The 27,953-nt window shown below is 32.2% G+C and overlaps 5 protein-coding genes across 12 annotated transcripts in view; 3 read left to right on the forward strand and 2 right to left on the reverse strand.

Annotated features, from left to right (window-relative positions):
* Positions 1-3: 3 nt before the first annotated feature.
* LOC122522363 (pyruvate kinase-like) lies at positions 4-9,486 on the reverse strand. 2 transcript variants are annotated; one of them, XM_043643427.1, is made up of 8 exons: positions 9,348-9,486; positions 6,434-6,469; positions 2,613-2,957; positions 2,215-2,401; positions 1,613-2,134; positions 1,185-1,523; positions 914-1,070; positions 4-474 (listed from the first exon to the last, which is right to left on the reverse strand). In XM_043643427.1, exons 2-8 carry the CDS (start codon positions 6,458-6,460, stop codon positions 462-464), a joined length of 1,590 nt encoding a protein of 529 aa, XP_043499362.1. In that variant the 5' UTR covers positions 6,461-6,469; positions 9,348-9,486; the 3' UTR covers positions 4-461. The 2 variants fall into 2 exon arrangements, with proteins under 2 accessions (XP_043499362.1, XP_043499363.1); XM_043643428.1 differs by lacking the exon at positions 6,434-6,469.
* Positions 9,487-10,421: 935 nt separating this feature from the next.
* On the reverse strand, positions 10,422-17,262 carry LOC122522365 (replication protein A 32 kDa subunit-B-like). 3 transcript variants are annotated; one of them, XM_043643432.1, is made up of 3 exons: positions 17,101-17,262; positions 10,801-10,935; positions 10,422-10,729 (listed from the first exon to the last, which is right to left on the reverse strand). In XM_043643432.1, exons 1-3 carry the CDS (start codon positions 17,237-17,239, stop codon positions 10,548-10,550), a joined length of 456 nt encoding a protein of 151 aa, XP_043499367.1. In that variant the 5' UTR covers positions 17,240-17,262; the 3' UTR covers positions 10,422-10,547. The 3 variants fall into 3 exon arrangements, with proteins under 3 accessions (XP_043499367.1, XP_043499366.1, XP_043499368.1); XM_043643431.1 differs by having other exon boundaries at positions 10,422-10,741; XM_043643433.1 differs by lacking the exon at positions 17,101-17,262 and adding an exon at positions 11,006-11,135 and having other exon boundaries at positions 10,422-10,741.
* LOC122522359 (protein SMG5) lies at positions 11,963-17,106 on the forward strand. The gene is made up of 8 exons (XM_043643419.1): positions 11,963-12,315; positions 12,704-12,926; positions 13,052-13,216; positions 13,349-13,617; positions 13,697-13,877; positions 13,963-15,769; positions 15,878-16,213; positions 16,283-17,106. The coding sequence occupies exons 1-8, from the start codon at positions 12,236-12,238 to the stop codon at positions 16,348-16,350; spliced, it is 3,129 nt and encodes a 1,042-aa protein (XP_043499354.1). The 5' UTR covers positions 11,963-12,235; the 3' UTR covers positions 16,351-17,106.
* Positions 17,263-17,581: 319 nt separating the features above from the next.
* Positions 17,582-20,319, forward strand: LOC122522362 (ubiquilin-1). Of its 2 annotated transcripts, none has more exons than XM_043643425.1 (7): positions 17,582-17,895; positions 18,025-18,223; positions 18,487-18,775; positions 18,867-19,526; positions 19,646-19,775; positions 19,848-19,980; positions 20,083-20,319. In XM_043643425.1, exons 1-7 carry the CDS (start codon positions 17,794-17,796, stop codon positions 20,157-20,159), a joined length of 1,590 nt encoding a protein of 529 aa, XP_043499360.1. In that variant the 5' UTR covers positions 17,582-17,793; the 3' UTR covers positions 20,160-20,319. The 2 variants fall into 2 exon arrangements, with proteins under 2 accessions (XP_043499360.1, XP_043499359.1); XM_043643424.1 differs by having other exon boundaries at positions 17,583-17,895; positions 18,481-18,775.
* A 2,302-nt stretch (positions 20,320-22,621) lies between these two features.
* Positions 22,622-27,953, forward strand: part of LOC122522369 — a 35,659-nt gene continuing 30,327 nt past the window's right edge. For 2 of the 4 annotated variants that reach the window (XM_043643440.1, XM_043643438.1), the window contains exon 1: positions 22,622-23,332. The gene's annotated coding sequence lies outside the window, so the exon portion shown is untranslated. Of the gene's footprint in view, positions 23,333-24,390; positions 24,496-27,953 lie in introns of those variants that run through there. The other 2 variants (XM_043643436.1, XM_043643437.1) reach the window with 2 other exon arrangements.

Genomic DNA, 27,953 nt, shown 5'->3' on the forward strand with positions numbered 1-27,953 from the left:
AAATGTTATTTCAATAATTTATTCGTTTCTTAAACCTTTTCATAATTGTTTCAGCGCTGATACATATAAATATATATATGTATATGTATATATATTTATATTTATTTCTCTTTGTACGACAGATGTGGATACTTCAACAGCATTAAAATAATACTGGATCTATGTACTAATAAAATAATATCGTTGTTCTACAACGATTTTACTACGATTTATTTATTAGAGGCGATATTATGCATAAAACCGCACGCTATCAATTGTTAACAAGTAGAATGTCCTCCCTCCGATATGAAGTTTGTGTCCAAATATTTAATCCTTTTATTATTATCATTATTATTGTTTATTGTAAAGGAGTGCTATGTTTGAAGGCTTACAAGACTCATTAATGATCGATCATTTTGCGCAATAGTAATTGTTGTGCAAAGTAATTAATCATGAACGAGATCCATTACGGAAGTTTCAGCTCAGTCCACGTTTCTAAAACAGAAATTAATTGTTATTGCAAAAAATAAAAGAACAATATTATTAGCAATAAAATAAAAACATAATTAGAGTCACGCGCGCGAAATTAATAATTTATTTTGATAAAAAGTAGAAAGAATAATATAACTATAGTTGAATATTTTCTATAAATTTAACATAACGCACGTATGCACACACACTGAAACACAAACGATGTATTAATAGTTAATCATAAAAAGACTGCAAAATGAGTTAATCATGTAAATGCGATATATGTATCTTCTTTGAGTAATCTAATTATAAACAAATGCAATAAAATGAAGAGATGGTGGTAACCAAATTATAATATGAATAAACATGCATATAATTATATTAAAGATAAAGATAATCATCTTCGGAACTAGCAACGCTATAAGAACTGGGACAATGTTGTTCATAATCTGGATTAACGTACACTATGCGAAGAGTATTTGTAAAGCCAGAACCCTGTCGCCAACCAGTGATAACAACAACTGAATTTCCAGTTTGTATGAAACCACGACTTTTGCCAAATTTCAATCCATGTTGTACTCGTACATCAACATCTTTTAACCAATCGCCAAGTGGTGCATCTGTAAAAAAAAAGAAAAATAAATATTACAAAAACATATGAAATTAATCGATTTGGCAAATTTTCGGACGACTCAATTAGTTGTGAATTGAAAACATAAGAAAAACAAGCGAACCTTCGTAATAAAGGGGCAAAATGCCACGATAAAGATGTGCTTGTCGGGCCACTTGGTGGAATCTAGTTACTGCGATGATCGGACACCGTGGTCTGTATTTGGCAATAAGATGTGCTGAGCGACCAGAAGTAGTAATTACAATAATAGCACTGGCCAAGCATTTGATAGATGCTTCAACGGCAGCCACAGCAACCGCATGAGTAGCATCAATCGGTGGCAATACTTTGCTCGAAAGATCATGGAAGATCTGAGTTTGCCAGAAAATTCCTTCAGCCTCTTTACAAATATTGGCCATTGTGCGTACACATTCCAAAGGATAATCTCCTTTAGCAGTTTCACCTAAATGATTAATATTATAATTAATAAAATAATATTTCTTCGTTTGTAATAACATTTGACCTCTCTTTGAATGCCAATTTTTTCTATACCTGACAGCATAACGCAATCTGCTCCATCAAGAATGGCATTAGCTACATCTGTAGTTTCAGCTCTGGTAGCACGTGGCTTCTTTACCATAGATTCCAACATCTGAGTTGCACAGATCACAGGCTTACCAACCTTGTTACATCGACTGATCATACACTTTTGCGCTAGGAACACTTTCTCCGGTGGAATTTCAATACCAAGATCACCACGAGCAACCATGATACCGTCTGATGCTTCGATAATCTCGTCAAGGTTTGTCATACCTTGATGATTCTCTATCTTAGAAATGATTTTGATATTTTTACCCTTTTCACCCAAAATCCCACGGATCTCGGTAAGGGCAGCAGCGTTTCGGATGAATGACGCAAATATCATGTCTACTTCTTGCTCAACACCGAACACAAGATCTGACTTATCTTTTTCAGAAACTGCTGGCAAATCTACTGGGACACCTGGTAGATTAACACCCTTTCGAGAGCCCAACATACCACCATTCTCAACAGTTGTAATGATTGCATTTGGACCTATAGTTGTAGAGAAAAATGTAAACATTTTACAAATATGAATAATGCTAACATTTATCTAAAGAACAATTATTACTCACCGACAGCAGAAACGATGAGAGATATCAAACCATCGTCAACGAATACACGATTACCGACCTTCAATACTTTTGAAATATTCTCATAATCGACGAAAACTGTATCAGCATTACCTTTCTCCATATAAACTTTATCGGTAGACAATTTAAAAGTTTGTCCTTTCTTTAATTCCACTTCAGCGGAACCACCCTGTTAAGAACATCATATCTTTATTAACATCGATGTTTATTATCAATTCTTTGCCAATAAATCATGAATGCAATCGCATTATCATAAATAAGTTGTAAAAGTATTAAGAAGAAAGGAATTAACGAGAGAGATATCTAGTTAATTTATAGCTATTACAAATAATATTGAAGATACGTTGTTTATAGATAAATAAACTGAGTGTAAAACTTACACCTTCCAGAAGTCCGGTACGAATTTCTGGTCCCTTGGTGTCAAGGGCAATGGCCACAGGTACATTGATGCCAACGCGTGCTGACAAATTTTTCTGTGCTTCTCTGACATTTTTAATGGTCTCAGCATGATACTCGTGAGATCCATGAGAAAAATTCATTCTAGCAATATTCATGCCAGTCTCAATCATCTTCTCCAAAGTTTCAACAGACCTTGAGGCTGGTCCAATTGTGCAGATAATACCAGATAGTCGAACGGAAGACGCATGACTGTCTATGTCAAGAGCACACAAATGATCCAGTTGACTTTGAGCATAGAGTGCCTTATTGTTCTGCTTTCCAGCCATCTGAAAAATAGTTTCAATAATTATTAAATCTTCTATAATGTATGCATAATGTAAAAGCATTTTTTTTACATTTGGAACAGCATGTACTAACTGCCGACGATGTTCTTCGTTGGAATAAAAGAATGAAAGAAAAGAAATATCAAAATCGAAAAAATAGAAAAAAAAGAAAAATTAATACATTTTTTGATTAAAAAAAAAATATTTCTTTAACAGAACCCAAACGTAACAACTAGTTTGGAAAGAAAAACGTTCTATTATCTAATTACTACTAATGAAATTCACATGCACTAATAAAGTATATCAATAGCATGCATTCTCGGAAATATAAATACACATAGAAACGGAGAAAAGAAAAAAATAGGAATTTCAAAACGAACTAAATGTATTCACAAAAACGTATGTATAAGTAATATATACATTGTATAAGCTATAATAATTGAAAGCTTGTATAATACATTCATTGCTTAAAAAACGAAATAGATAAAAATAAATAAAGAAGAAAAACTTTTTTCAAACGATGAACTATTTTTTTAAGTATTTATTTTATTTTTAAGTAACATAAAAATTCAAATGAAAACCACATAATTTACGTAATTTAACTCTTCCTTTAAAGATATCACTTGCTAACAATTTGATCGTCGTTTTTTTTTTGGAACAGAAAATCCAAAATAATTATCCATAATATATTAATAATATATAATATTAAAATAAATAATTAATACATAATTAATTTAGTAATTTTTAGGAAAATGAGAAAAAAATCGATTGATACTAACTCTATCGTAAAATAAACTATTTCGTATTTCCTATAGATAATAGTCCAATTTAGATAACGTGAACTATATGTTAAAAGTTTATCGAAAAAGAAATTTTTTGCTTTCCTTTTTCTTTTACTCTCTCTCTCTCTCTCTCTCTCTCACTCTCATTCTTTTTCTCTACGATTTGGGACCACCTAAGAATTATCAGACGATATCATATATTGTCTTTTTCTTATTAAACTTCAAAGAGTCGCGACACCTTCGTGAATTTCTTTTTCCTTTTAAATTGTCTTTCAAGTTTGAACAAGTTGAATCATTCCATTTCTCGTTTCTCAATGTGTACGTAAGTACACTCGAGAATATTCGAGAGGGTATGCGATTAACACTAAAACTACCGAAAAAAACAAAACGAAGCTACTTCTATCGAAACCTCAGTCAAAAAATTGGTCATTAAAAAAAAAACGTAAAAATAGAATATTATTTTTATTTATTATTATCTTATAAAAAATATTCAAGGTTATGGAATTACATCTATTTTATTAAATATAATTTTTACATCTATCTAATTAATAAAAAATATAATAAAATAAAATCTATAATAATATTTAACAAGAGTATAAACAGAATATTTGGAAAGAAAAATAATAAAATAAACCTATATTAAATACCTTTTCGAAAAGGTATCCTCGTGTACTTCCACGTTACGGCTTTGAAAATTATAATAGTGTGCGTTGGTGAGGAGAATTGTTGACGATAAAAAAAACTCGTCAAACAGAGGCATGGGTCTGTATTGACCTAAAACCATCGTTGCGTTTCTTCCTCATCTTCTTATTATTCTCCTTCTTTTTATTCTTTTGCCATAGTTTGAATCATCCATCACTTGATGGAAATGTGTGTAATAAATTAGAAAATATTTCGTTAATGTCGCAATTGTTCATAAAATTCGATTCTCGAATTGTAATTCGTCGTTAGTTTTCGTTAACGTTCTCTTCATCGAATTAGTTACGCAAGAGAAACATTAAAAGCTAATTGAAAGCAAGGTTAAAAGGAAATCTCCACTCAAAGATTATTTATGTTGTTCCCGTAGATACATTCTCACGTTTTCCCACGGATTCTTTAGAAATCCTCTCTACCCCTCTCTTTCTCTCTTTCTTTCTTACCATTTCTTGCGACCTCAGCAAGCTTCTCAAAATTATACTAGCGGATTCTAAACAAAGTCCTCGCGGAAGCCAAGAGGTAAGGGGAGGAAGAGGAAGAAATTCCCTCCTCGTGGAAGAAAGGGCCGTGGGAGAAAATAATTTACGCATCTGTAAATATATTAGAAGAAGTATAGTTGAAACGTTTATTATCTTTTGTTTCTAATGTAATGTGAAAGACTAAAATAGAAAAAGATAGAAACAAGATATTATACAAAGAATAAAAAGAATAACAAATTCTATAGAATTCAATTGTACATATATTGTTCGAAAATAGAATTAAAAAATAAAAATGATAAATAACGATACGTTAAGAAAAGAAAATAATGTTAAGAAAAATAGGGATTATTAAGATTTGAACGAATTCTTTTGATAAACGACACTAAAAACGTATTACAAATTAGATACCTTAATACAGCTAATAAAAGGAAATAAGGAAGGAAGGAAAGAAAGAAAGAAAGAGAGAGAAAGTTAAGGGAAGAGAAGTCAAAGTACGTTAGGTAGGTAGAAGGAAGACCGTAGAAGGAGCGAAAGACGAAAGGCGGGAGAGAAAAGGGAAGATGGTGGCCTCGCTTGCTGTCCATTCAGCGGGCACCTGCCACGTTAAATTCAGCCAGGCCCAACCTGGATCGCCGCATAGCATAACTCTCCCCCTCCTGATCCCCCTCCTTCACCCTCTTTCTCCCTCTTTACTTCTTTCTTACCCGCTTTGGATACACGACCGAAGAAAGAGAGAAAGGGAACGGGAGACTACGAGGAAGCGGCCCTTACATCTCCCCCAGTAGATACATCTCTCTTACATCACTTCGTTCTCGTTCTTATAGTTAGTTCAACGAAAGAGAGAAAAGAGAGAGAGAGAGAGGGAAGAAAAAACATTTTCTGATTTCACACCGATAATACCAACCCTTCTTTCGTTTCCTTGCATCCACATAAACACACATATACGTTCTCTCTCTCTCTCTCTCTCTCTCTCTCTCTCTCTCTCTCTCTCTCTCTTAGAATGATAAAAATCTCTTTCATTATCATCCTTACATTAAGAAAACATAACCGAAGATTATTTATTTACTGCCCATGCTTTTCAAATGAAAATCTTGGCAAACTAAATTAGCGTTCTGCATAATTTGACATAAATAATGTAACTATAAATAAAACTCCTAAAAGAAAGAAAAAAAAAGGGGGGGAAAGCGAAACTACTGAAAAAAGAAAGAAAAACAAAAGGACAGAACGTAAAAACAAAACAGGCGTTACTAGTAACCCAAATAAGGGTCGTGCATAACAAAGGCCTTTTACTACGTATATACAAACGAGCAAATTTGTATCGAACAACAAATACTCATTTAAAAGCATGCCGTAACGAAAATTAAAACAAAATAAGATAAAAAATGAAGAAGAAAACTCAAAAAAGACAGCAAAAGGAGAAAACAAAATAAGAAGAATAAAAAAATCCAAAATATCGATCTAATCAATTGTTGATCGATAAACAATACGTAATATGATGATTTGTAAATATCCAGATCAGTACCTTATCATCGACGGTAACCCAGACCATTCTAGCAGGCTGCGCAAATAAAGGTAAAATTGGAATTAGTATAGCGAATGAATTTTCACAATAACAACACCGCAAACTACTGATCGATTTTATCGGAGATCGTGAAATCGTGTTGTAACTCGTGTTGTAACTCGTGTTGTAACTCGTGTTACTAACCATCGCCTTTTAATGACTAATTGTAAACTAGCGACAATAGGCTCGTAAAAGAATGACGATGATGATGATGATAATAATAATGACGAAAAGTCGACCGTGGAAGAGAAAGAGGTGATAGTCGTTTGAAAATAGAGAACTCGTCGTGTGGTCATCGACGATAATGACGATGACAATGACAACAATGACCGAAAAGTGGGAGAAAAAAATGAAGTAGACATTTTAAAAGACGACATTACTTGTTACGTATTGAATTCAATTGCTGTAGAATACATATATGTATTTATGTATGTATATATATATGTAGAATACCAAATGCTCTAACTGTGACTAGACAAAGTGAGACAGAAAGAGAGTCTGTTTGTTACTTAAAATTCCAAACGACGTATTCCTCTTCCTCTTATTCTTCATCTTCTTCCTCTTCTTCTTCTTCTACTTCTTCTTCTAGTTGTTCGTTCTCAAAATAAAATCTAACATTGCTACCAACGAAAATCACTAATACGCGAACTTCAATGTAAAGGTAGAGTACAATTTAAAATCGAGAAAACGAAAAAGGAATTTGATTGTAAAGAAAATTAATTAATTTTATCGATCAAATTCGATTATCAATTTTTTATTCTTATGAATAAGAAGTGTGTTGCTAAATTTTTAATTAATTTTCAGTCATTGCGCGTCCAAAAATTTGTTACTTTTGCTCAAATTTCTGTGATCTAACATGGTCTTTGGGAAAATGTAAGAAACTTTAAGAAATCCTGATTTAGACAAAATTAATGGTTTCCTGAGCTACATTAATAGTTCATTTTTTTGAAGAATAAGAATTACAACCAAAAAAATATTAGATAAGGACTTCATTTTTTTTGTAATATTTTCTATAAATAATCATTGAAAATCTTTAATAAAATAATTCGTAAACGAACACATTCTTAGCTCGTACTCTATCTTCTTTCTAATATTAATTAATTTTTTTTTTTGATTTCGCATCGTATGATGATTACTCATGTGACCCATTTTTTTTATCGAAAAGAAAAATGAGATAAAAATTTACTGAGTACACAAGTACTATGATGATTATGTTATAACGATATATATCTAATATCTTCCAAGGTTAATCAATTCAAAAGAAAGCGCGCTCTTTATGCAATCACATGTTTACTAAGCAGGTCATTAAACGATAACCGTATGAACATTAGTCTTAATAAAAATCAAATTGCAGAACTTAACTAATGATTAATTTTTTATTATCAAGTTTCAATGATTTAAAAAAAAAACATGCTAATTTAACGAAATAAACAACCTAAAAGATCTATGTCGAATGATATGAAACTATAAACGATTTTAACGAGAAAAAAGGGTTCTCGCCATTTTGCGATACGAAAAACAAAAAGAATCAAATTCTTTTCTCCGAGAACTTCTGAAAGAAATCCTCCCCAAAAAATAATTAAATAAATAAAATAAATTAAAAATAATAGTAATAATAAGTTCTAACTTACATAATGATATTCTCTCGCAAATAAATGAACAGTACGAACACGCACAACGTGCGAGATCTTCGTCGAGACATTGATCGATCGTTAATATACGTTAATGACCGAAGAAAATGAAAAGGATGAAAACACGAAATCATTGCGTGAACAATTCGTGCCATTGATCGCATTGATTTTTTATCGCAATTAATTTTCGATCGGAATTGGAGTTTACTTTTAGAATAAAAAAATTAGATATATGCCGCAAGAGAAAATTACCTTTAGGACTTAAAAGGGAGGAAAAAATAATATACGACTCGTTAAACCAAAGAGAAATAATTGAACTCGTTTGGGAAGCTGCAGCTCGAAATATTACATAATGCAATATCTTTAAACGTCACATCGCTAGACTCGACGTAACCTTGATTTTGATTTTTAGCTTACAACTTAATGAAATCTTAACGAAGATGTTTCTAAAAATAATAATCATGTATTAATATATATTTATATCAATTAAATTCGCTCATTCTGTTTATCATTATTACTAATAAACTTGAAAAATTAATCTAAATTATCTTAAAAACGACTCAATTCTTTATTATATTCTTTAACGAACCAAAAATCAACAATCAAATGAACAGAAATACTTTATCGTATTAATAGTTAATTGCTATATTCTAATATTGTTTGCATAAAGTTGAAACAAATAGAATTCAATCGTAGACCGCAATAAACGACGAAAAGGACACGTCAAGGTTGACAAAGAAATATATATATACACGTAATTTCACCATATAACCACTCCTTTGTTGATTAAATACATTGTAAAATGTTTTATTGATTAAATTAGCCAGTAAGCATATATCGGTATACTTTTTATTCGATCGTCTGTAAAAATAATCAAGGTCATGACCTTTACGGATGGTAACATCCGAAATAATGCCGGATATTTGCTTCTAGGGAAAAGGTTCTCGTTTAAAGTTAAACGAATAAAAGAATACTTCGAAAATTTCCTTCAAAGTTTTTCTCACGCTTGTCGTCGTTATAAGGTACGTTGGCGGCCTAATCGATTGTACATGATATCTCAAAACCGAACGAAAATTGTAAGATAAATATAATCGGAGTACGTAGAATAGGAATAAGGAAGAAGAATGATAAAGAAAAGTGCCGAAGAAATAATTCATTTCTTCATAAGTTAAATATAGCGATAACGTTACAGATAAATCGTTCGTCCGATTTGAATTAATAAGTGGATATTTTATTTCAATTACCTTGTTATATACTTCGTTGAAGAAGAAAAAAAAACAAAGTTTCAATGTGACACAATAAAAAGTCGTAGAAATTCGAGAGATCAAAATGAACCGTACTTAGACCACAGGATGACAATTGAAGACTTGTCGAGAGTTCCGCATGACGGATGCATTAAACATATCTATTCTGTGGCAGCGCCTCTAGCGGAAATATCTACGAATTAAGTCGTCCAATCAGACACATTCTTCAATTCAATTGAAATACAAAAAGAATAAAATGGTAAAATATTCGTAAATAACGAGATATTAAATAATATCAATCTTTCGAAATACATAAACTATGTACTATTTTTAGATTTTTTCTTCTCTTTTTAATGATCGAGTCACTTCTCTACTAAACCTTCCCACATTTATTTAATCTATCAAAAAAGTCGCGTCTTTTTACCGTCTCTCTTGAGTCAATAGTACACAGTTTTTGTTTTTTGTTTCTCCGGACAGGCCACTTATCCATGTTACTAACCATGTCCACGTTACTTTACTTCAGTGATTAGCCAAAACAATAAAAGATTATAATCTATTATTGGGAAAGTAAAAATGTATAGGACCAATCATATCACCGTTCATAACAAAAAATGGCGAATCAGAGGTGAGAAAGGAAATTTAAAGAGCGAGAAGTCAAATAAAACACGATGAAACAACAGAGTTTGGTAGATTATTTTGTTTCCAATTTCTTTTGTAAAGAATGTAATGAAATTGCATATTAATATATTTATTGCTTTTCTTTTACGATTCAAGCGCATAATCTTCTGCATGTATTTTTTTTTGCTTTTATTTAGATATATTACTATTCTTATTAAAAATACAAAAATATAATTAAGTATTACTGATAATGAATTTAAAATTTACACACATAACATTTAATATATCTTTGAATAATAAACAATATTAATAAATCTACATATAATTATGTTGCTTTATAACGGTCATTTGAAGATGTTTTATAAATATGACTTTCCGAAATAAGAAAATCAATTATTTTATCAAACTTGCACAAAATGTGTGTTAGGATTTTAACATTCAGCATGTATTATATTTAATATAGTAACTTGATCTAAGCTTATACTCTAGGGTTATTTTGGACAAGCTTTGAACTATCATCCATGTTCACAGAAAAGTAACCACCTGGAATTTCTCCATTATACTGTTTTTCCCCTTTTAACGCTAATAAGTGACTTCCAATAAGTGATTGGTCAACTCATTAAGATCATCCAAATTTTGAATGCGCATTATAACGATTTGTTTAACTCCCTTTTCAATATGTAAGCGACTAACAATTCTTACGTAATTATTTATTTTTAATGATGACTCCTCTTTTGTTCTTTTTGCTTTTAGCCAACGAATAGCTGTGATCGTACCTGTAATGTTTGAGATATACATACATTTATTTTATTTATTTTTGATTGTGTATATTCACCTGTTTCATCTTCTACTTCATATGTGATTTTAGTTGTAGATTCATTAATGCTACGTAATATGCCCACAATTACAAGTACACTACAAACTGGAATGCCCCAAAGTTCAAGGTTGTCAGAAGAACGTAGTATTTGCCCTATCATTACCGGAACAGTATTATGTACTTCTAAAGGTTTTTTTTTTGAAAGACGTAGATGGCGTATTACCTTCTAATCTATGTTTATTATTTTTATTCATTATTACAAATTATTTTATTATTATTTTACACAATTCCTAGAAAAATATCTGGTAACTTGATCAATCTGTATATGGGTCATTCCATCCCAAATCGACCACTTTTTTAGATAATCCCTTTTGATTTACATGAGAATTTTATATATTATCAAGCTAGACAAAAGACGTATTGATGATTTTTTTCAGATTTCTACGATCACTATTTTTTGGGATATGAATGTTTTTTCAAATTTAAAGATGTTTGTTTTAAATGCTCATAACTTTTCGAGAAATCCACCAATTAAGTCGATTTTTTTTCAATTTGTATGTTTTTAACTGCTCTTTACAAAAAAGAATTTTTATGTAATTCAATCTGTTGCTATTATTTTTTTTTTAGTTTAAAACAAAAAATGGTTTTTTTCCAGATGTATGCTATATTCAGTTTTTTGAGAAAAATTCTCAAAAATACTATTTCCTATTTCACGAATTTCGAACCTGGTCCCTCATCTTGGAGAGACGGTTATTTCTATTTTTTCTGGAATTCTCTCTTAGAGAGAAATTTTTTATATTTATTTTTATAAATTAGAAGTTAGTCTCTGCCCAATCAATCAATTAAAAAAATTTTTAAATTTAGTAGTTTTTCTTTTTAATAAAAAAAATCATGAATTCGTCTTTTGTCGCGTTCAATAATATATAAAATTTTCATCTGAAACGAAAGGAACCACCTAAAAAATGGCCAACTTGATGTGGAATGACTTATATAAAATTATAAAATTTTAAGAATTGAAAATCGCTGCTAATAGGAAAAAATCCCCACATCTGGCAACACAAGTACGAGATAAGCGAATATAAAAACAAATGAGTAATGTAGATATGGAAATGTATTTAAAAATACTATTGATATTAGCGCCACCACGTGGCATAGGCTTCTACCAGAGTATAAAACAGTTTCAGCTTATTCGCTAGCGTCGGTAGGAAGTTTTTCAGTTAGAAAACTGTGCGATCTCTAAATATCCCTTCATCAGAATTTTTATTTGGAAAACGCGGGGTGCTAGGAGAAATTGGCTGTTGGGTAGTTTGGTGATTTTAGGAAGAAGCTTTTCCAAGCTAAAAGGACGGGCGAATGTCGAATTTTCTTATCGTGATTTGGAGGTACGCGGGTCATGAGACCGCAGGAAAATGAATAATGACGAATCATTCGGAAAGTAAAATATGATTCGATCATGATGAGGAGAACATTCAACAATACCACTGCGGATTCTCGAACATCTGATTGCGTCGAATTTACACGCCGTTTGTACAAGTAAAATGCAATTATTATTTTTTATTTTTTTTTATATTGAAAAAAATACTTTTTCTATATTTTTTTTTCGAGATAATATCTCGGTTATCATCGAAGTGTTTTTCCTAACCTATCAAACATATCTCAATTTTAATCACCATGCTGTTTCACTGTGATCGTTTAACGTTATATTTTTATTTCACCTCTCACACGTTTAATCTGAAATAAACTGATTTATTCTTATTATTCTTATATTTATGCAAAAATGAATATTATTTCACGATCATTTTTCCTTTAAATAAATCTATATTGTGCTATTTTCTTTGTATCATGCTTATTGCTTTGGTTATAGATGCAATGAAATCAGATTTATATAACTTGTATTAACCAAAAGATATATCTATTACAGAAATATAACAGACGTTATTAAGAGGTTGGATGAACAAAGAAGTCGAGCATTAACAGTAGCAGATATATTTCTACCTTCCAGCGAAGTACTACGAGTCAAATTAAAAGATTACTGCGAAAGATTAATTTTTAAAGATCCTGTTGGTCATGGACGTAAAATTGAAGAATTATTGTGGAGAAAGGGATTCTATGATATCGTATATGCAGCTAAAAAATTACGAAAGGTAATCAAAGTCTTACAATTTTCTTTTAACATGTTACATGCTATGCCAGTCCTTATGCCGGTACCTTGGTGCTTAGTATGTTAAATATAGATAATCAAGATAATGAATTATATGTGTTATCGTAGAACAATGCCTGGACGGATTCAGAGAAGGCTTTACTATTGATTCATTTGGCAGTTGGCATAGGATTTTATCATCACTTGATATTAAGATTACAACAGGAATATGGTTTAGACTTAGTCGGTGTCATTGATTTTGCATTCAATCACAATGAAACTGGAACATTACCTGTAAGCCTTTTATTTTAATGATAAATTATTAATTCCTTGCGCTATAACATGCGCTAGACTTGCGATATGCTTTACGGCCTAAATATGAAAAACTAAATATTAATTTTCCTTTTATTTTTATATATATGATAGACAAAAAATAAAAGCAACCAATCTAAAGTTCATACGGAAGAAGTAAAACAATGCATTATGAGACTTGTCCACAGAAGTCTTATATGTCTTGGCGATTTGACTAGATACCAATTGGAAATAGATCCTAACTGGGATCCTATGATAGCAAACAGATATTACAAAATGGCAATATGCATTGATCCAAATATTGGAATAGCACACAATCAACTTGGTACAGTTGCAGGCAATAAAAATTATGGACTCGATGGGGTATATCATTATATGAGATGGTAAGTGTAATTCATATGATATTATTTTACATAAAGTAGCTATAAATGCCTGATAAGTCTCATAAATAGTACTTTATAGTGTTCTATGTTCTGAGCCTTTTGAAGGAGCGGAAGGAAATTTGAAGAGAATCATTATTACTCATTCAACTTGTTCTGATGACAAATGTTCGGTACAACATTGTATATCAAGATTATTATCTCTGTTACAATTATGGGATTGTGAAATTCCAAATTCTGATCGTGTAAATCAAGAAGGCCAGGTAGATTTTCAATGGAATTTATTCATGATCTGTATAATGTTTTAGATAAAATATTATTTATTATTAAGATCTTATTTTTTTTTAGGATCTTTTAAATGACATTGAAGTTTGTTTGAGCATGGAACAAGTTGATTCAAATAATACGAAAGATATTAAAAATGAAGACAACATTGAAAATTATCTTCAATCGTGCAGAAATGAAAATGCATCTTATTTAACGGATGAGATAATGTTTAAAATAGTTGCCATCTGCCTAATGTCAATTTCTAAATTAAAAAGTAAAGAATCCAGCGAAGTACACGGAGTCATTGCTATAATATTAGCAATATTATCACAGTTAGTACAATTTGCAATAACACGAATACAAGAGTCATTGATAGACGTGCCATTGGCTTTAACTGAAGTAGTAAATAATAAGCCCTGCTCAATGGAAGATAGTAATAAGAACGAAATGATTAATAATACAAAAGTAGCTGGAGAATATGAAGAAGAAGCAAAGAAAGAACAGATTGGAAATGTTCTATGTAAAAGTAAAGAACTTAATAATCTAAATAATATCGATAAAAATTGTAATAACATGAAAGAAAAGTCTGAATGTAATGGGAATATATATAAAAGTACAAAAAAGACATCGGACAAAACGAAAAGTTTACTTACAAAACTTCGACGACGAAAGAGAAGAAATAGTTCAGATTCAGAGGAAAGTGATATAAATCATATGAATGTAGGATCGTCCAGCGATGAAGGAAACTCAGATATTTCTGAAACAGAAGATGATGTCCTCAGTGAAGAAAATATATTGTCCGATGATGCTTTATCTGAAGACATATCTGATGAAGAAGGTATTTCTAAAGAAGCAAAACTAGAAACTGTTAATATTAAATCAAACGAACAGTTAAATGGTAACAATAATATCGATAACAATACAACAAATCACGAAGAAGTTATATCTTTACAAAATGGAAGAGAAATCCACTTGCAAAATGGCGAAAGTCTTAAAAATGATGAGCAAACAAATGTAAACGCGATGAATGATAAAGAATCGCTAGAAAATTCCAAAAGTACTACAACCATAACAACAAATATTGATTCCAGCAGCACATTGGACGAAAGCAGTGGATCTACAAATACTTTAATATATGTGGCACAATTGAAAAAGCGTGATTTGAAGCCAAATGACAGTTTAAAAATTTTAGAGTGCCAAGGAATACTTGCGTCGATAAAAATTTGTTGCGATTGGTTAAGAAGTAATCACGATATCATAAGACAATGTGCACGAAGTTCAAAAATCTTACTTAAACGAATAACGATATTATTAAATTTATTAAATTTTAATACCGAAGTTATCTTGAGAGAATGGGATAAAAAGATTATTTTTATTTCAAGTAATGAGGATTTGCAAAATCTTGTTAAACTCGTGCCACTCCCGGAAGATTTAGATTTGAGAGGCGTTAACATATTGGAGGATGCTCAAAAAAGTTTAGATTGGAAGATATTACACAAGTGTAATATGAACAAACAAATGGAGTTACTGCTAAGGGCGTTAAAAATGATCGAATTTGGGCATTATCTTAGTTCTATTAAAGATTCTGGGATTAAATATGACCACGATAACAAGTTGTTTATAACAGCCAGTCCAAATGTTTCTAGTGCAATAAAAGGTGATAATTTAGAGAACAAAGACTTAGAAGCTAATCATTCAAGAGGAAAATTAATGAGACACATGGGACGACTTTGGTTAAAAGCTGAAGTCAGAGCTTTGGAGACTCGTTTACGATCGAGATTGATGTCACCTTATTTGGTACCTGATCACGAAGCTTTAGCTAAACATACTCCAGCTCTTAAACGTTTGGTATACGCAAAGAAATTTATTGTGATCATTCCTACCGTTGGTAAAAACAGTTTGATATATTTTTTAATCAAATGCACAATATATTTTCTAATATATTATTGAACATTACGGTAATCTATATATTTAAACAAAAAATCTGAATTTATAGTGGTCTCTGCTTTGGATGAAGTCAAACGAACAAGTGGTCGTGCCAGAGAGGCAACCCGCTGGTTAGAAACACAGCTGAGAAAGGGATCAAGGTTTTTACGAGCACAAAGACCAAACGAACGACAAGCACTTCCTTTAATTAAAGGCCCAAGACCGAAGGATAAAGAAGCCTGGTTATTTTTTCAAATTATAGAATGCTGTCATTATCTTACTCAACAAACCAAAGTTGGATTAACAAATGACACAGAAGCTCCGGTTGTAACACTTCTTACAGGTTTTAGTCCAGATGAAAAAAGAAATTTTACTTTTAGTCCTGATGGATTGGCAAAGAGTGCAGGTAATTTAGATTTTCTGTGATATCTATATATTTATTACGTATTATTATTAACGTTGTTTTCTCAATTAGGTGTTAATATCGAGCATATAGAATCATTTCATACAAAGTGGAAAGCATCTAGCAAAAGTCATGGTTGAGCGTAATCAATGCTCGTGCAATGTCTATTATCTGTTGCTATCTTGAATCGAAGAGATAACAAACGATACGTCCGTCTAAAAGAGAGCTGCCCAAGTTCTGCTCGGGCGAATACGACGAGAAAAGAGGGGTTGGAAACCCGTGAAACGAAAAAATTGATTCTTCTACAATTAAATTCGTGGAAATGATAATCTTATTCCACGAAAAACAATTCTAAATATAACAGAACCTTTTCTTTCTAATCGTTCATATTGTTTTATTCTCTCTTTCTCTTTTTTTTTTCTAAGTTGAAGATTGTATTTTTAAAGTAAATGTTTTTTGAATATTAACAAGACTATATATTACATTTTATTTATCTCATCCGTTCAATTTTTAATCCTTAATGTAAGGAGTAACAAAATGTCTTTATGAATTATATTAAAATTATAAATTACTTTGGTTAGGAAAAGAAACATTTTTAAACTATGAATCATCCAAAATTATAGAAAATATTTTATATGCAACATCATTGATGATTTCATTTAGATACACGAATTATTATTATACACGTATACTATATACAAGATAAAATACCACTAAGAAAGTTCCACGTGGTAATAGAAAAACAAAACCGGACAAAAATATCCAATTGGTAACAACTAAAATGTATCAATTCAAATTGATTATATTGTTACTATGATGTACCTATGATGATGTTGCAAAATGAAAAGTTTTAAATATATATAAACATAATTATCTACCGATAATATTACCTCCAATCGTTTCTGTTATTGCTTCTGCGTATTGAAAGTGTAACAATTTTTTTTCATTATTTATTTTACATCCACGTTTACGTATGAATAAGCAAAGGCAAGAGAGGGACCCCACCTTATATTCAATTTTTTCAAGCATACGCGTGGATTAATAAAAGTAGTACTTTTACGCTGTAATAGTGGCAACGTAAGATAACCTATAAGTTCGTAGAATCGAGCATTTTTTCGATATAAAAGGTAATCGTTAACGATTCGATCGTTAAAAAATTTAAAAATATAGAAATATTCGTGAGAAAAAAACTCAAATATATTTAATATCGAAACAGGATAAATCGATAGGACCGAATGATATATCGTTAGAGATATGAAAAATATATTATATTAAATTAAAATTCTTAAAATATTTGACGTGTGCGTATATTGTAGTTTCCTCGTTTCACGCGCGTGTATCACCTCTGGGTAAAATAGTAGATCAAGTTTGCCCTTCTATGTAGACTTTCTAGTTCTTTGGAATAACTTGTTAGGAAAAATTTCGGAGTAGTTTGTTCGAAAATTGTGAAAAAATCAAAGGTGCGATTTGAGGTGGCGTGGAAGAGAAGTCCTCGGTTGTGGAAAAGTTTCGACGCTTTCAATTCTATCCCCTCGGAAATTCTCAATTGCGCACGAAAGTAACGAGTCATCTAGCAAATCAAGATGGCAGAAGGGCAAGAGAATCGGAAGAAGATTACTATTAACGTTAAAACGCCGAAAGAAAAACAGAGCGTTCAAATAGAGGAAGATGCGACGATTAAAGATGTAAGTGTCAGAACAGAAATGGTTGTGCTATTTGTATTTGTGCAACCTTAGATAGTTCGATGAAACATCAGCTGTCACATTCGTCCGTGGGTTAGTTTTAATTAATTACTTTTTTCTCTAATCAAACAGTTTAAAGTAGCGGTCTCGAAGAAGTTTAACGCCCAGGTTGAACAATTGTGTTTAATATTCTCGGGGAAGATTATGAAAGATCATGAAACACTTGCTACACATAATGTCAAGGATGGTCTTACCGTACATTTGGTTATCAAAGCACCTCGCACTCCGACCAATCAAACTCAAGATTCTGTGCCCTCTCAGAGACCACAAGGTTTATATTATTTATATTAACAATGAATTCATTTCTAAATTCTTATTGCTGATTATTTTTGTTGGATTTGATCAAAAATAATTGAATTTATATTTGGTAAAAGGAAAAATTCAAGTTTGTTACATTTTTAATAGCATTGTTTTGTCACATAAAATCTTTTTGGTATTAGGATAGGTAATATAAGCTATAGACTCTGTGTCATGCTATATTATCATATTAAACAATATGATGAAACACTTACACTTTTTTATTTCAAGTTACAGCTGATATAAGTGCCAGTCCTTTCGGTCTTGGTAGCTTAGGTGGACTCATGGGGTTAGAGTCCCTTGGATTAGGTTCCGCTAATTTTATAGATTTACAGCAACGTTTGCAACGCGAATTGTTGTCTAATCCAGAAACTATGCGTCAAGTTCTTGATAATCCTTTGGTGCAGAGTTTTATGAATGATCCAGAGAATATGCGCAATTTGGTTACAACTAATCCCCAAATGCAGGAACTTATGCAAAGTAATCCAGAAATTAGTCATATGCTAAATAATCCAGAACTTTTAAGGTATGTGTATTAGATACGGTAAATGTGTATTATATAAGGTATGTGTTAAAAATACAAACAATAGACTAACACAAGGAATATATTTGTATAGACAAACAATGGAGTTAGCTCGCAATCCATCTATGTTACAAGAGTTGATGCGCTCACATGATCGTGCTCTATCTAATCTTGAGAGTATTCCTGGTGGATATAGTGCTTTGCGTCGCATGTACAGAGATATCCAAGAACCCATGCTCGCTGCTGCAGCAAATGAGCGTAATCCTTTCGCAGCATTGGTAGAAAATAGCAACAATCAAGATGGGCAAACTAATCCACAGCAAGGCCAAGAAAATAGAGACCCACTACCCAATCCTTGGAGTCAAAATCAGAATGAATCTTCTACTCCGGGTCAACAGCAAGGTCAGGGTAGAGGTCTTTTAGATTCGCCTGGAATGCAAAGTCTTATAGCACAAATGATTGAGAATCCTCAATTAATGAGAAATATGTTAAATGCCCCATATACAAGATCCGTATTGGAAGCTATGGCAGCTGATCCAGCTATGGCCAATAGAGTGATAGCAGCAAATCCATTCCTTAGGTCGAATCCACAAATGCAAGAACAAATGCGCGCTATGATGCCTGCTTTTATACAACAAATGCAAAATCCACAAATGCAAAATGTTGTCTCTAATCCAGATGCTTTGGCTGCTATTATGCAAATTCAGCAGGGTATGGAACAATTAAGAACCGTTGCACCCGAACTCGTTGAAAAGTAAGTTATTAATTATACGTTTATTTATATTTTATTCGGGGACAAATATATATATATAGGTTTTGTACGATTTTCTTCGATGATTTTATAAAAATTTAACTATTCGTATAATTTTCTAGTTTTGGACTAACTGTACCTAGTGCACCAACAACTACAGGAACTCCAGCTACCACAAGCTCAACCCCTACGACAGGACGGACAACAGATACAAATCAACAGGATGCATTTTCTCAATTTATGGCTCGCATGGTAAGTATATATCTTTCTAATAACCCATTTTATGTACATACCTATAGTTTATCGTTTATTATCATATATTAGGTATCGGCAATGGCACTAAATCAAGGAGTAGAAGCTGAGGGACAACCTGCACCACCACCAGAAGAACGTTACAGAGCACAATTAGAACAGTTGACAGCTATGGGTTTTGTGAACAGAGATGCTAATTTACAAGGTATTCAATGTTCAATTGATGATAAAAAATAACTCGTTAATAAATGTTAATTAATAATATGTATATTTCTTACGTTGATATCTAACGAATTTGTTCTTATAGCATTGATTGCTACTTTTGGAGATATAAATGCTGCTGTTGAGAGATTACTGGCTAATGGACAAGTATCTATGAGCTAACCACCAATCTGCAATACTGTTATTCCATTACTATCTTTAATTATATCCTTATTTACCTCTTATGACTGGTATGAAGAAAGATACACGAGGTAACTGGCTATTGAAAATTATAAACTTCTAATCTGAATCTTGACAGAATACATACTACTGACACGTTTAATATGCATTTGTACTTTTAATCCGGATAGTACTTGCTCAATTATTTTCCAATCAATTTTTATTAGACAAAGTATCAGCAGTTAAGTTAAAAAACATTTAAGATACGTTTCTTCGTAACGCCGAATCTCTTTAAGTTTTTCTTATTTCTTTTTTTTCTCCTTGTACTTTCGATGTGCTCTAAAAGTATGTATATCACTCCGTTGATATAATCTATTACACTTTTGAAAATCATTTCTGGTGGTGTTTCTTAGAAACGATCAAACCTGCATGGAAAATAGATCGCTGCTGCTAATTGTCTTGCTTCGGGCTTTATCCATTATTCCATGATATTATTCTCTAATCGGTTTTTCATAAATGTAATAATAATAATAATAATTATTATAACAATAATAATAATAATAATAATAATAATAATAATAATAATAATAATAATAATAATAAAAATAATAATAATAATAATATAATTATTACTATTATTACACAATAGAAGGGTATATCACCTGTATTATAAATCATAATATACAAATTATTATTACATTTTTAAGAAAAAAATAAATACAGAAATTATACGATCATATCTATCTATCTATCTATACATATATATATACATACATTTATATATATATATGTTTATTGGTCGTGTATGTTATGTATACTTGTTTAGTTTTGTGCGACTTTATGTTTACAAAAACCGTTTAATAGTGATACGTTCCGCTTGTTATTTACGTCGTTTTAAAAAATACACAAATTTATGTAGAAAAATAAATTTATCAAATGGCTAGTTGGATAAATATTTTCCATGGAAGTTTTGAGAGTATAAGTATGTATATTAAACAAAGTTGATGTGCACCATCCCTTTTTTTTTATTTTTTATTTTAATTTAGCCTGCCTATAAGCATAAACGTATTAAGCGTTACATGTCTTGTAATACAACTTTAGAGATTTGTAGCGTGGCGATCAAGAAACTTATGGCGTAGGTTGTTTATAGATGAGCGTACGTAAAGATTGACTTGATAAAACGTCACATGTAAATGTGTTGAACTTTAAAAAACCTTATTGTCGGTTAGTTTTAAGGTATTAAAAAAGAAAAAGAAAAAATTAAAAAAAATAAAGGTGAATGTTGTAAATTATCTTTATCGAAAGAGGAAACATTAACTATAATTTCAATATTTTGGATTAATGTACGATTTACAGAAATATCCGTACGCATTATATTATCCTTTATGTATAATTCAGTATATTTGACTGATACAAGACATTCTGTAAAACCAATTGTATTACAAAATAAAATTGTGGTTGATTCATATCGATCGGGATTTACGAGTACCGTTGCTTATACGCTTCTGTATATCGATCGTAGCGAAATAATAGAAATAATTCAACGTTCAAGCAATATTTACTCTAGTATATAGTATTATCAAATTATTGATAGACTTTGAATATTTTAATAATTATGTAAATATATATAATATATATTATTATATATATATTATTATATATATTTAAATATACAAGTATATTCATATATTTGTAATATTCGAATAACAGGGATATAATGTTGGTGAAACACAATAGATAATTACATTTTTATTAAGAATAAAAAAACTGCATCTTAGATGAAAAGAAGTTAATGTTTAAACAATATAATATATTACAAATATATCCAGTGATACTCCTCATATAAATACAGGGAGTCATAAGAGTATTCGCGCGCGCGCGTACCCCTATAATATTAAATAATTATTATTTGCTTGTAATGCTATGTTTCCAAATTATCGAAAATTTGTATATACCACATATATATGTATCAAAAGAAAAAGTATTAGGTCGTCTGAAAAATATTTTTTGCTTATTTTTAGTAAGTTTTAGTACATCCTCAATTATTTATTATATATATATATATAATCCATTCTGTTATATTTTTCCATGTCGTATGTGAACTTACAATTGGTAAAACGATATAAAATAAAAAACTATAGCGTAGATAAAATTTATAAAAACAAAAAAAGACAAAAACTATTAAAATAGAAACTATTAAGCTAAAGGAGAGGGGGGGGGTAATAAATTCGGCTAGGATAAGAGTCAGTCCCTTGGTTAATGAAGAAATATCGTAGTATTCGCGTAGGACTTAGGGGTACTACTCGCGCCGTTCCTGGATAGGTCGCGAGTGTCGATGATGGGGGTAAGAGGTTGTACTGGGCTGGCCCCTTGTCCCCTGGCGCGCAATGGGCCAGTCCTGCGCGTTACCTCGCCGGTCGCTTGGGTCGACCGGCTGCGCTTCATCAGTCGACATTCGACCGTGCAACGCGACCTACTACTAGTAAGAGCGTCCTCGTCGGTGCCGGTTCTTTCTAACTCGTGATTGCGCGTTGCCGCAAGTATAGTTACCACGATAGTAACAGGGGGAACGGTATAGCCCGTCAGCAACAACAGCTGCCCGCACCAATTTATTTTTTAATTCTTTTTTTTTTTCTCGCGATCATAACGTTTCCAACGTTTCTCTAAATAATAATAATAATAATAATATTAATAATAATAATAATAATAATAACAACAACAACTCGGTTAGAAGTTTTTAGCGCGAATCACGGCGATTTGTGTTTTGATATTTTGGTACAATCGAAAAAGAAAAAAAGAGAGAAATATTGCGAGGAAGAGGAAGATATTAGATAAAAAAGAGAAAGAGAAAGAAAAAGAGATAGAGGGATAGAAGTTTGAAAGCGGGGAGGGGGAAGAAAAGATCAAGTGTCGGTAGTGTGGCAAGTGTGCGCGGGTGTGTTTAATTTAAAGTTGCGGTGGATGATATGAAAGAAAGGTTGTGGGGGGGTGTCTCATAGATCCATCGACCTATTTTTATTTCTCATCGTTTGTTTCCTCGTTGACTCCTCCTGTCATCGGCTCGTCATCGTGATATTTTACTTGCTCGTGTTACGAGTCGAAGAAGAAACCATCGACGAAGCAAGCAAGCAAGCAAACAAGCAAGCCAGCCAGCCAGCAACGGAATGTGGCACGAGGTGAGTTAGCAGCTCGCCCGGTTTCGCTTAACCGCGAGAGAGAGAGAGAGAGAGAGAGAGAGGTTCAGGGACGGACTCCTAAAGTCCCTGGACCCTTTTTCGACCTAGGACCACTTCGATTTAGGCCCTTCCATCCCCCAATCCTTATTTCTTTTTTTCCCTTTCTTTTTTGTCTTCTTATTATCTTCTTTCGCGCGCTTATGCGCTGTCTCTCTCTCTCTCTCTTTCTCTTAACTATATAACTATACTCCCATTCTCCTCTACTACCATCGACCCTATACTATACATATACAACTCTCTTTAGGTACTCTTGCTTGACTTGTAATTTTTTTCCGAACGCATTCGAACCTCCCGAAAAAAGAGGGCCGATGATGATCGATTCTTCGAAAATTGATTTGCGATCGCGAGAAAACGTGTTGCCGGTCGGATAACGTTCAATGTATTTTCGTAGAAACCTTACGAAAGAAGATTTCCAAGAATCGACAACACAATTCCTTTCGTACGTTTCGATTTTATTATCTTATTGTCGAAGATGAAATTTTTACGTATCCTTTACCATTTAGTATCGATCTAATACAAACTAGTATAATAATTAATCGAGATATTTTTCTTCATTATTAGAAAAAAAAAGAAAAAACGAATACTCGTTCGTTGAACGTTGTATCTTTTTCGAGATAAGAAATTATTCGTGTTACGAAGTTATGTTCACGCGAGCAGATGTAACATTTTTGAAAGGGCGATCGATAGGTACGTTACCTTTTCAATGGCTCAATCGACGTTAAGAGGGGAAAATGGAGGGATGATTAAAATGCTTTCAACATTCCTAACGTACGATTCTCGCACGAGCTAACTTTTATTATATGAGATAATAAATATTGATAACACAATGTTTTATATTATCTCTATGTAGATAATGAATATAAAGAAAAAGTAATTCGATTTATCTAACTGTTGGTAGATAATACTACATAGTATACGCGATTATCTTACCCCCATCTTTTTCCTCGATCACGTGTACCGGATCGTTGTTTTCTATGGCTTCCGTTCGCTATGCAAAACTAACTCGCGTTTTCTTACCTTACACAGTCAACGAGAACGCAGCCGTCGTTCAACATTTTCCGGGCTCTTCTTCCGGGATTCCACGATGGAAGATCTCCCGTTTGGTAAATTCAAATATTATCGTTTAAACGATTTATCATTTACAATTAATTTACAATCGTTATATAGAAAGTAAACAAATCGGTTGGGGCCAATTTTTCTTCCGAGATAGAAATTAAAATGTGAACACTATCGAGTTGGCCAACGATGAATATATATATATAATCTCGGGAATTTTAAATAGTTTATATTTAAATAGATATATTTATTAGGCCCAAGCCCCCCCCCCTCCAGTATTTTGCTTTCGATCAAATTGATTCGTTGAAAATTAAAGAGAGAAAGTAAGATGGTAGAAGATTAACGTTTTTGGCGTATCATTATCGATAGATCTAACGTTTGCTCAATAACAGCCAATGAGTAATTTCTTCTAGTTGATTTCGAAGCTTACGTCGACACGGCCCTGAGAGAAAGAAAGAGAAAGAAAGAAAGAGATAGAAAGAGATAGAGAGAGAGAGAGAGAGAGAGAAGAGAGAAGTGGCCTCGCGATTCGTGTACGCAAGATATTTTGTATCCGTTACTCCCTCGAACGCATTCCATCTCGCTGGATCTCACGCGACATGGATCGATTCGTCTTTGAATGTGTGCCTCCTTTAGAGTTTTAGATCGAACCGAAAGGCATTATTTTTTTCTTTCTTTTATATTTCTTTTTATTTTTTTTTATCGATATATATTTCGTATGTAACATATTTAATAATACATTTTATTTGGAACCAAGTTCGCATCGATCAGCAATCTGTTAAGTTAACAAGTTAATCGTTTGATCTGTCCGACCGTCAGTCAAAGAGATCATTCAATACTTATTTATTACTCTATCGACGTTTTCAAATTATTAGAGTGAACCAAAAGTTCTTGCATTTATTGTGTTGGAACCTTATTTTTGAAACTGCATAATAGATTGTTTTTTTTTTCTTCTTTTGTAAAGTTTACTTTGGAAATATTAATCTAAATAATGCACGAACTTTTGGTTCACCCTAATATATATAGATGCAATCAACATTGCGAACATTGCGAAGCTTAAAAGTAATTGAATGGAACGATCTTCGAGCTGCGTTCTGATGATACGGGGTGGGGAGGGGGGCGGGTTGGATAGAAGAGTCACACGCGTCGATTGAGAATTTTTGGAAAGTCTACGAAAGACATTATTTCTAAGACGTTGAAATTCCGTTAAAGTCCCGTAGGGCCCACCACCAATGGTTCGTTCGTTCGTTCGTTCTCTCACGTTTCTAGCATCATCGTAAATCGGACGTTAAGGCCTGCCTGGTTCGTCCGCCTTCTCTTGTAAGCCGAACCCCGAAAAAAGATAGACGGATAGAAAGAGAAAGAGAAAGAGAAAAAGAGAAGAGAGAGAGAGAGAGAGATGGAGAGAGTGAGTGAGTAAGAGAGATGAAGGCACATCGAAGGTTGCCTCTCGTAGCAAAGGCACTCCTTAGTTCTGGCTCAAGGTCGGACTATTAAGAGGCTAAAGCACACTGACGGGTTTACGTCCTTCTTGCGGGGAAGAGTTCCTCGCAGCTTTGAGCAGCAGCGTTAGCGGAAACGCACAAGAGTAAGAAGAGGAGTAAGGGAAAAACGAGAGAGAATTATCAAGAGGAGAGACTTTAATGCCTGGTACCACCATAATGAAGATTCTTCGCGGAAAAAAAAATGGCACCGTTAATTTCGTTCGACGCTTTATAAAATTTCTTTTAGCTTTTGGATGATCTCTCTTTCTCTTTCTCTTTCTCTTCTCTCTCTCTTTCTCTTTCTCTTTCTCTTTCTTTTTTTTCTTTCTTTCTTTCTTTCTTTCGACAGGTAGTAAAGTCGACTTGTGCCGACAAATCGATTCGATTCGATCTCTCGAGCCGTTACGCAAAAGTTCGCGGTACCGTATCGAAACGGTTGATAAGCGACGACCAAAGCATTTTTATTTCTTCTTTTCTTTTATTATACGTATTTTTGATATACACATTATACTTAATCGTTAACACTTTTTTTTCTTTTCGCGTATACACTTTTCGATCATTCGTTTAGCCAAATCCATTAAAACTTCACGAAAGAAAAAGTATCGCAAAATTGATAAATGATTACATAAATCTATTGTAATCTATGTTTAAAACTATTGTTGTGTTATAAAATTGATTTTATTTTATTTTATTCTACGGGATAAACCCATTAATATAGAATTTATAAAAGTGGTCAGGTAAGAATAGAGATTGTTTTCAGATAACTTATGTTAGATAATGTTTGATAAATAACATAGATCGATTAAATAAATCTATATATGCCGCGATAAAAATAATTTCCATTTCTGAAACAATTTCTATTAGTACAATTAAAATAACCATAGAGGAAGTGCGATGATTTAACAAATCATGGTTTCGAAGATTTTGTTTGATGGAACATTGACTAAGAATTATAAATAATATTCTCAAAAAAATCTAGTAGAAAGGAAAAAGAAATTCGATGAAAAGATATATAACTGGAAACATGTCGTTTAGTCTAGCAACGTGTCGTTGAAGATTTTTTTTCTAAGGAATTTTTTTTTCAAGGAAGCCAGATGAAATTTGTCGAGCTACGCGTTATTAGAAACACATGGGGGACTCTTCGCTTGCTCGTCCAGCTCGTAACACACACACACACACACACACACGAATATATAAACACATAGGCATACATGGGACACACGGTTGTGATCATCGCGCATATCAGAGGACTGGATTCGCCGTGAGCTTCGTATTCTTACGAAGCCGCGTATTAACCGCAAGGACTCGTTTCAGCTTCGGCCGATGTTAGGGCGTGTCGCCAACGACTACAACGACAACGACGATGACAACGACGACAAAGACAATTCCTAACTTATTTCACAAAAATCGTTCCTTAGCGATCAGCTAATGAAAAAGAATCTTCAAAATTGTCTTTCAAGTTTGAACAAGTTGAATCATTCCATCTCTCGTTTCTCAATGTGTACGTAAGTACACTCGAGAATATTCGAGAGGGTATGCGATTAACACTAGAACTACCGAAAAAAACAAACGAAGCTACTTCTATCGAAACCTCAGTCAAAAAATTGGTCATTAAAAAAAACTGGTCATTAAAAAAAAAACGTAAAAATAGAATATTATTTTTATTTATTATTATCTTATAAAAATATTCAAGGTTATGGAATTACATCTATTTATTAAATATAATTTTTACATCTATCTAATTAATAAAAAATATAATAAAATAAAATCTATAATAATATTTAACAAGAGTATAAACAGAATATTTGGAAAGAAAAATAATAAAATAAACCTATATTAAATACCTTTTCGAAAAGGTATCCTCGTGTACTTCCACGTTACGGCTTTGAAAATTATAATAGTGTGCGTTGGTGAGGAGAATTGTTGACGATAAAAAAAACTCGTCAAACAGAGGCATGGGTCTGTATTGACCTAAAACCATCGTTGCGTTTCTTCCTCATCTTCTTATTATTCTCCTTCTT

This window comes from Polistes fuscatus, unplaced genomic scaffold (genome assembly GCF_010416935.1).
Source record: "Polistes fuscatus isolate 324 unplaced genomic scaffold, CU_Pfus_HIC Scaffold5, whole genome shotgun sequence".
Lineage (NCBI taxonomy): Eukaryota > Metazoa > Arthropoda > Insecta > Hymenoptera > Vespidae > Polistes > Polistes fuscatus.

Bases quoted from the DNA above. Each gene is read 5' to 3' on its own strand.
- LOC122522363 (XM_043643427.1), bottom strand. From the start codon at position 6,460: ATGGTCTGGGTTACCGTCGATGATAAG. The intron at 2,958-6,433 runs GTACTGATCTGG...ACTATTTTTCAG, and splicing joins GGGTTACCGTCGATGATAAG to ATGGCTGGAAAGCAGAACAA. The intron at 2,135-2,214 runs GTGAGTAATAAT...CTACAACTATAG, and splicing joins TCTCATCGTTTCTGCTGTCG to GTCCAAATGCAATCATTACA.
- LOC122522359 (XM_043643419.1), top strand. From the start codon at position 12,236: ATGATGAGGAGAACATTCAACAATACCACTGCGGATTCTCGAACATCT. The intron at 15,770-15,877 runs GTAAAAACAGTT...CTGAATTTATAG, and splicing joins TGTGATCATTCCTACCGTTG to TGGTCTCTGCTTTGGATGAA. The intron at 16,214-16,282 runs GTAATTTAGATT...TTTCTCAATTAG, and splicing joins TGGATTGGCAAAGAGTGCAG to GTGTTAATATCGAGCATATA.
- LOC122522365 (XM_043643431.1), bottom strand. From the start codon at position 17,239: ATGCTTGAAAAAATTGAATATAAGGTGGGGTCCCTCTCTTGCCTTTGC. The intron at 10,936-17,100 runs GTAATATTATCG...CGGTAATGATAG, and splicing joins AATAACAGAAACGATTGGAG to GGCAAATACTACGTTCTTCT. The intron at 10,742-10,800 runs GTGAATATACAC...CAAACATTACAG, and splicing joins TGAAGTAGAAGATGAAACAG to GTACGATCACAGCTATTCGT.
- LOC122522362 (XM_043643424.1), top strand. From the start codon at position 17,794: ATGGCAGAAGGGCAAGAGAATCGGAAGAAGATTACTATTAACGTTAAA. The intron at 19,527-19,645 runs GTAAGTTATTAA...ATAATTTTCTAG, and splicing joins GCACCCGAACTCGTTGAAAA to TTTTGGACTAACTGTACCTA. The intron at 19,981-20,082 runs GTATTCAATGTT...TTGTTCTTATAG, and splicing joins CAGAGATGCTAATTTACAAG to CATTGATTGCTACTTTTGGA.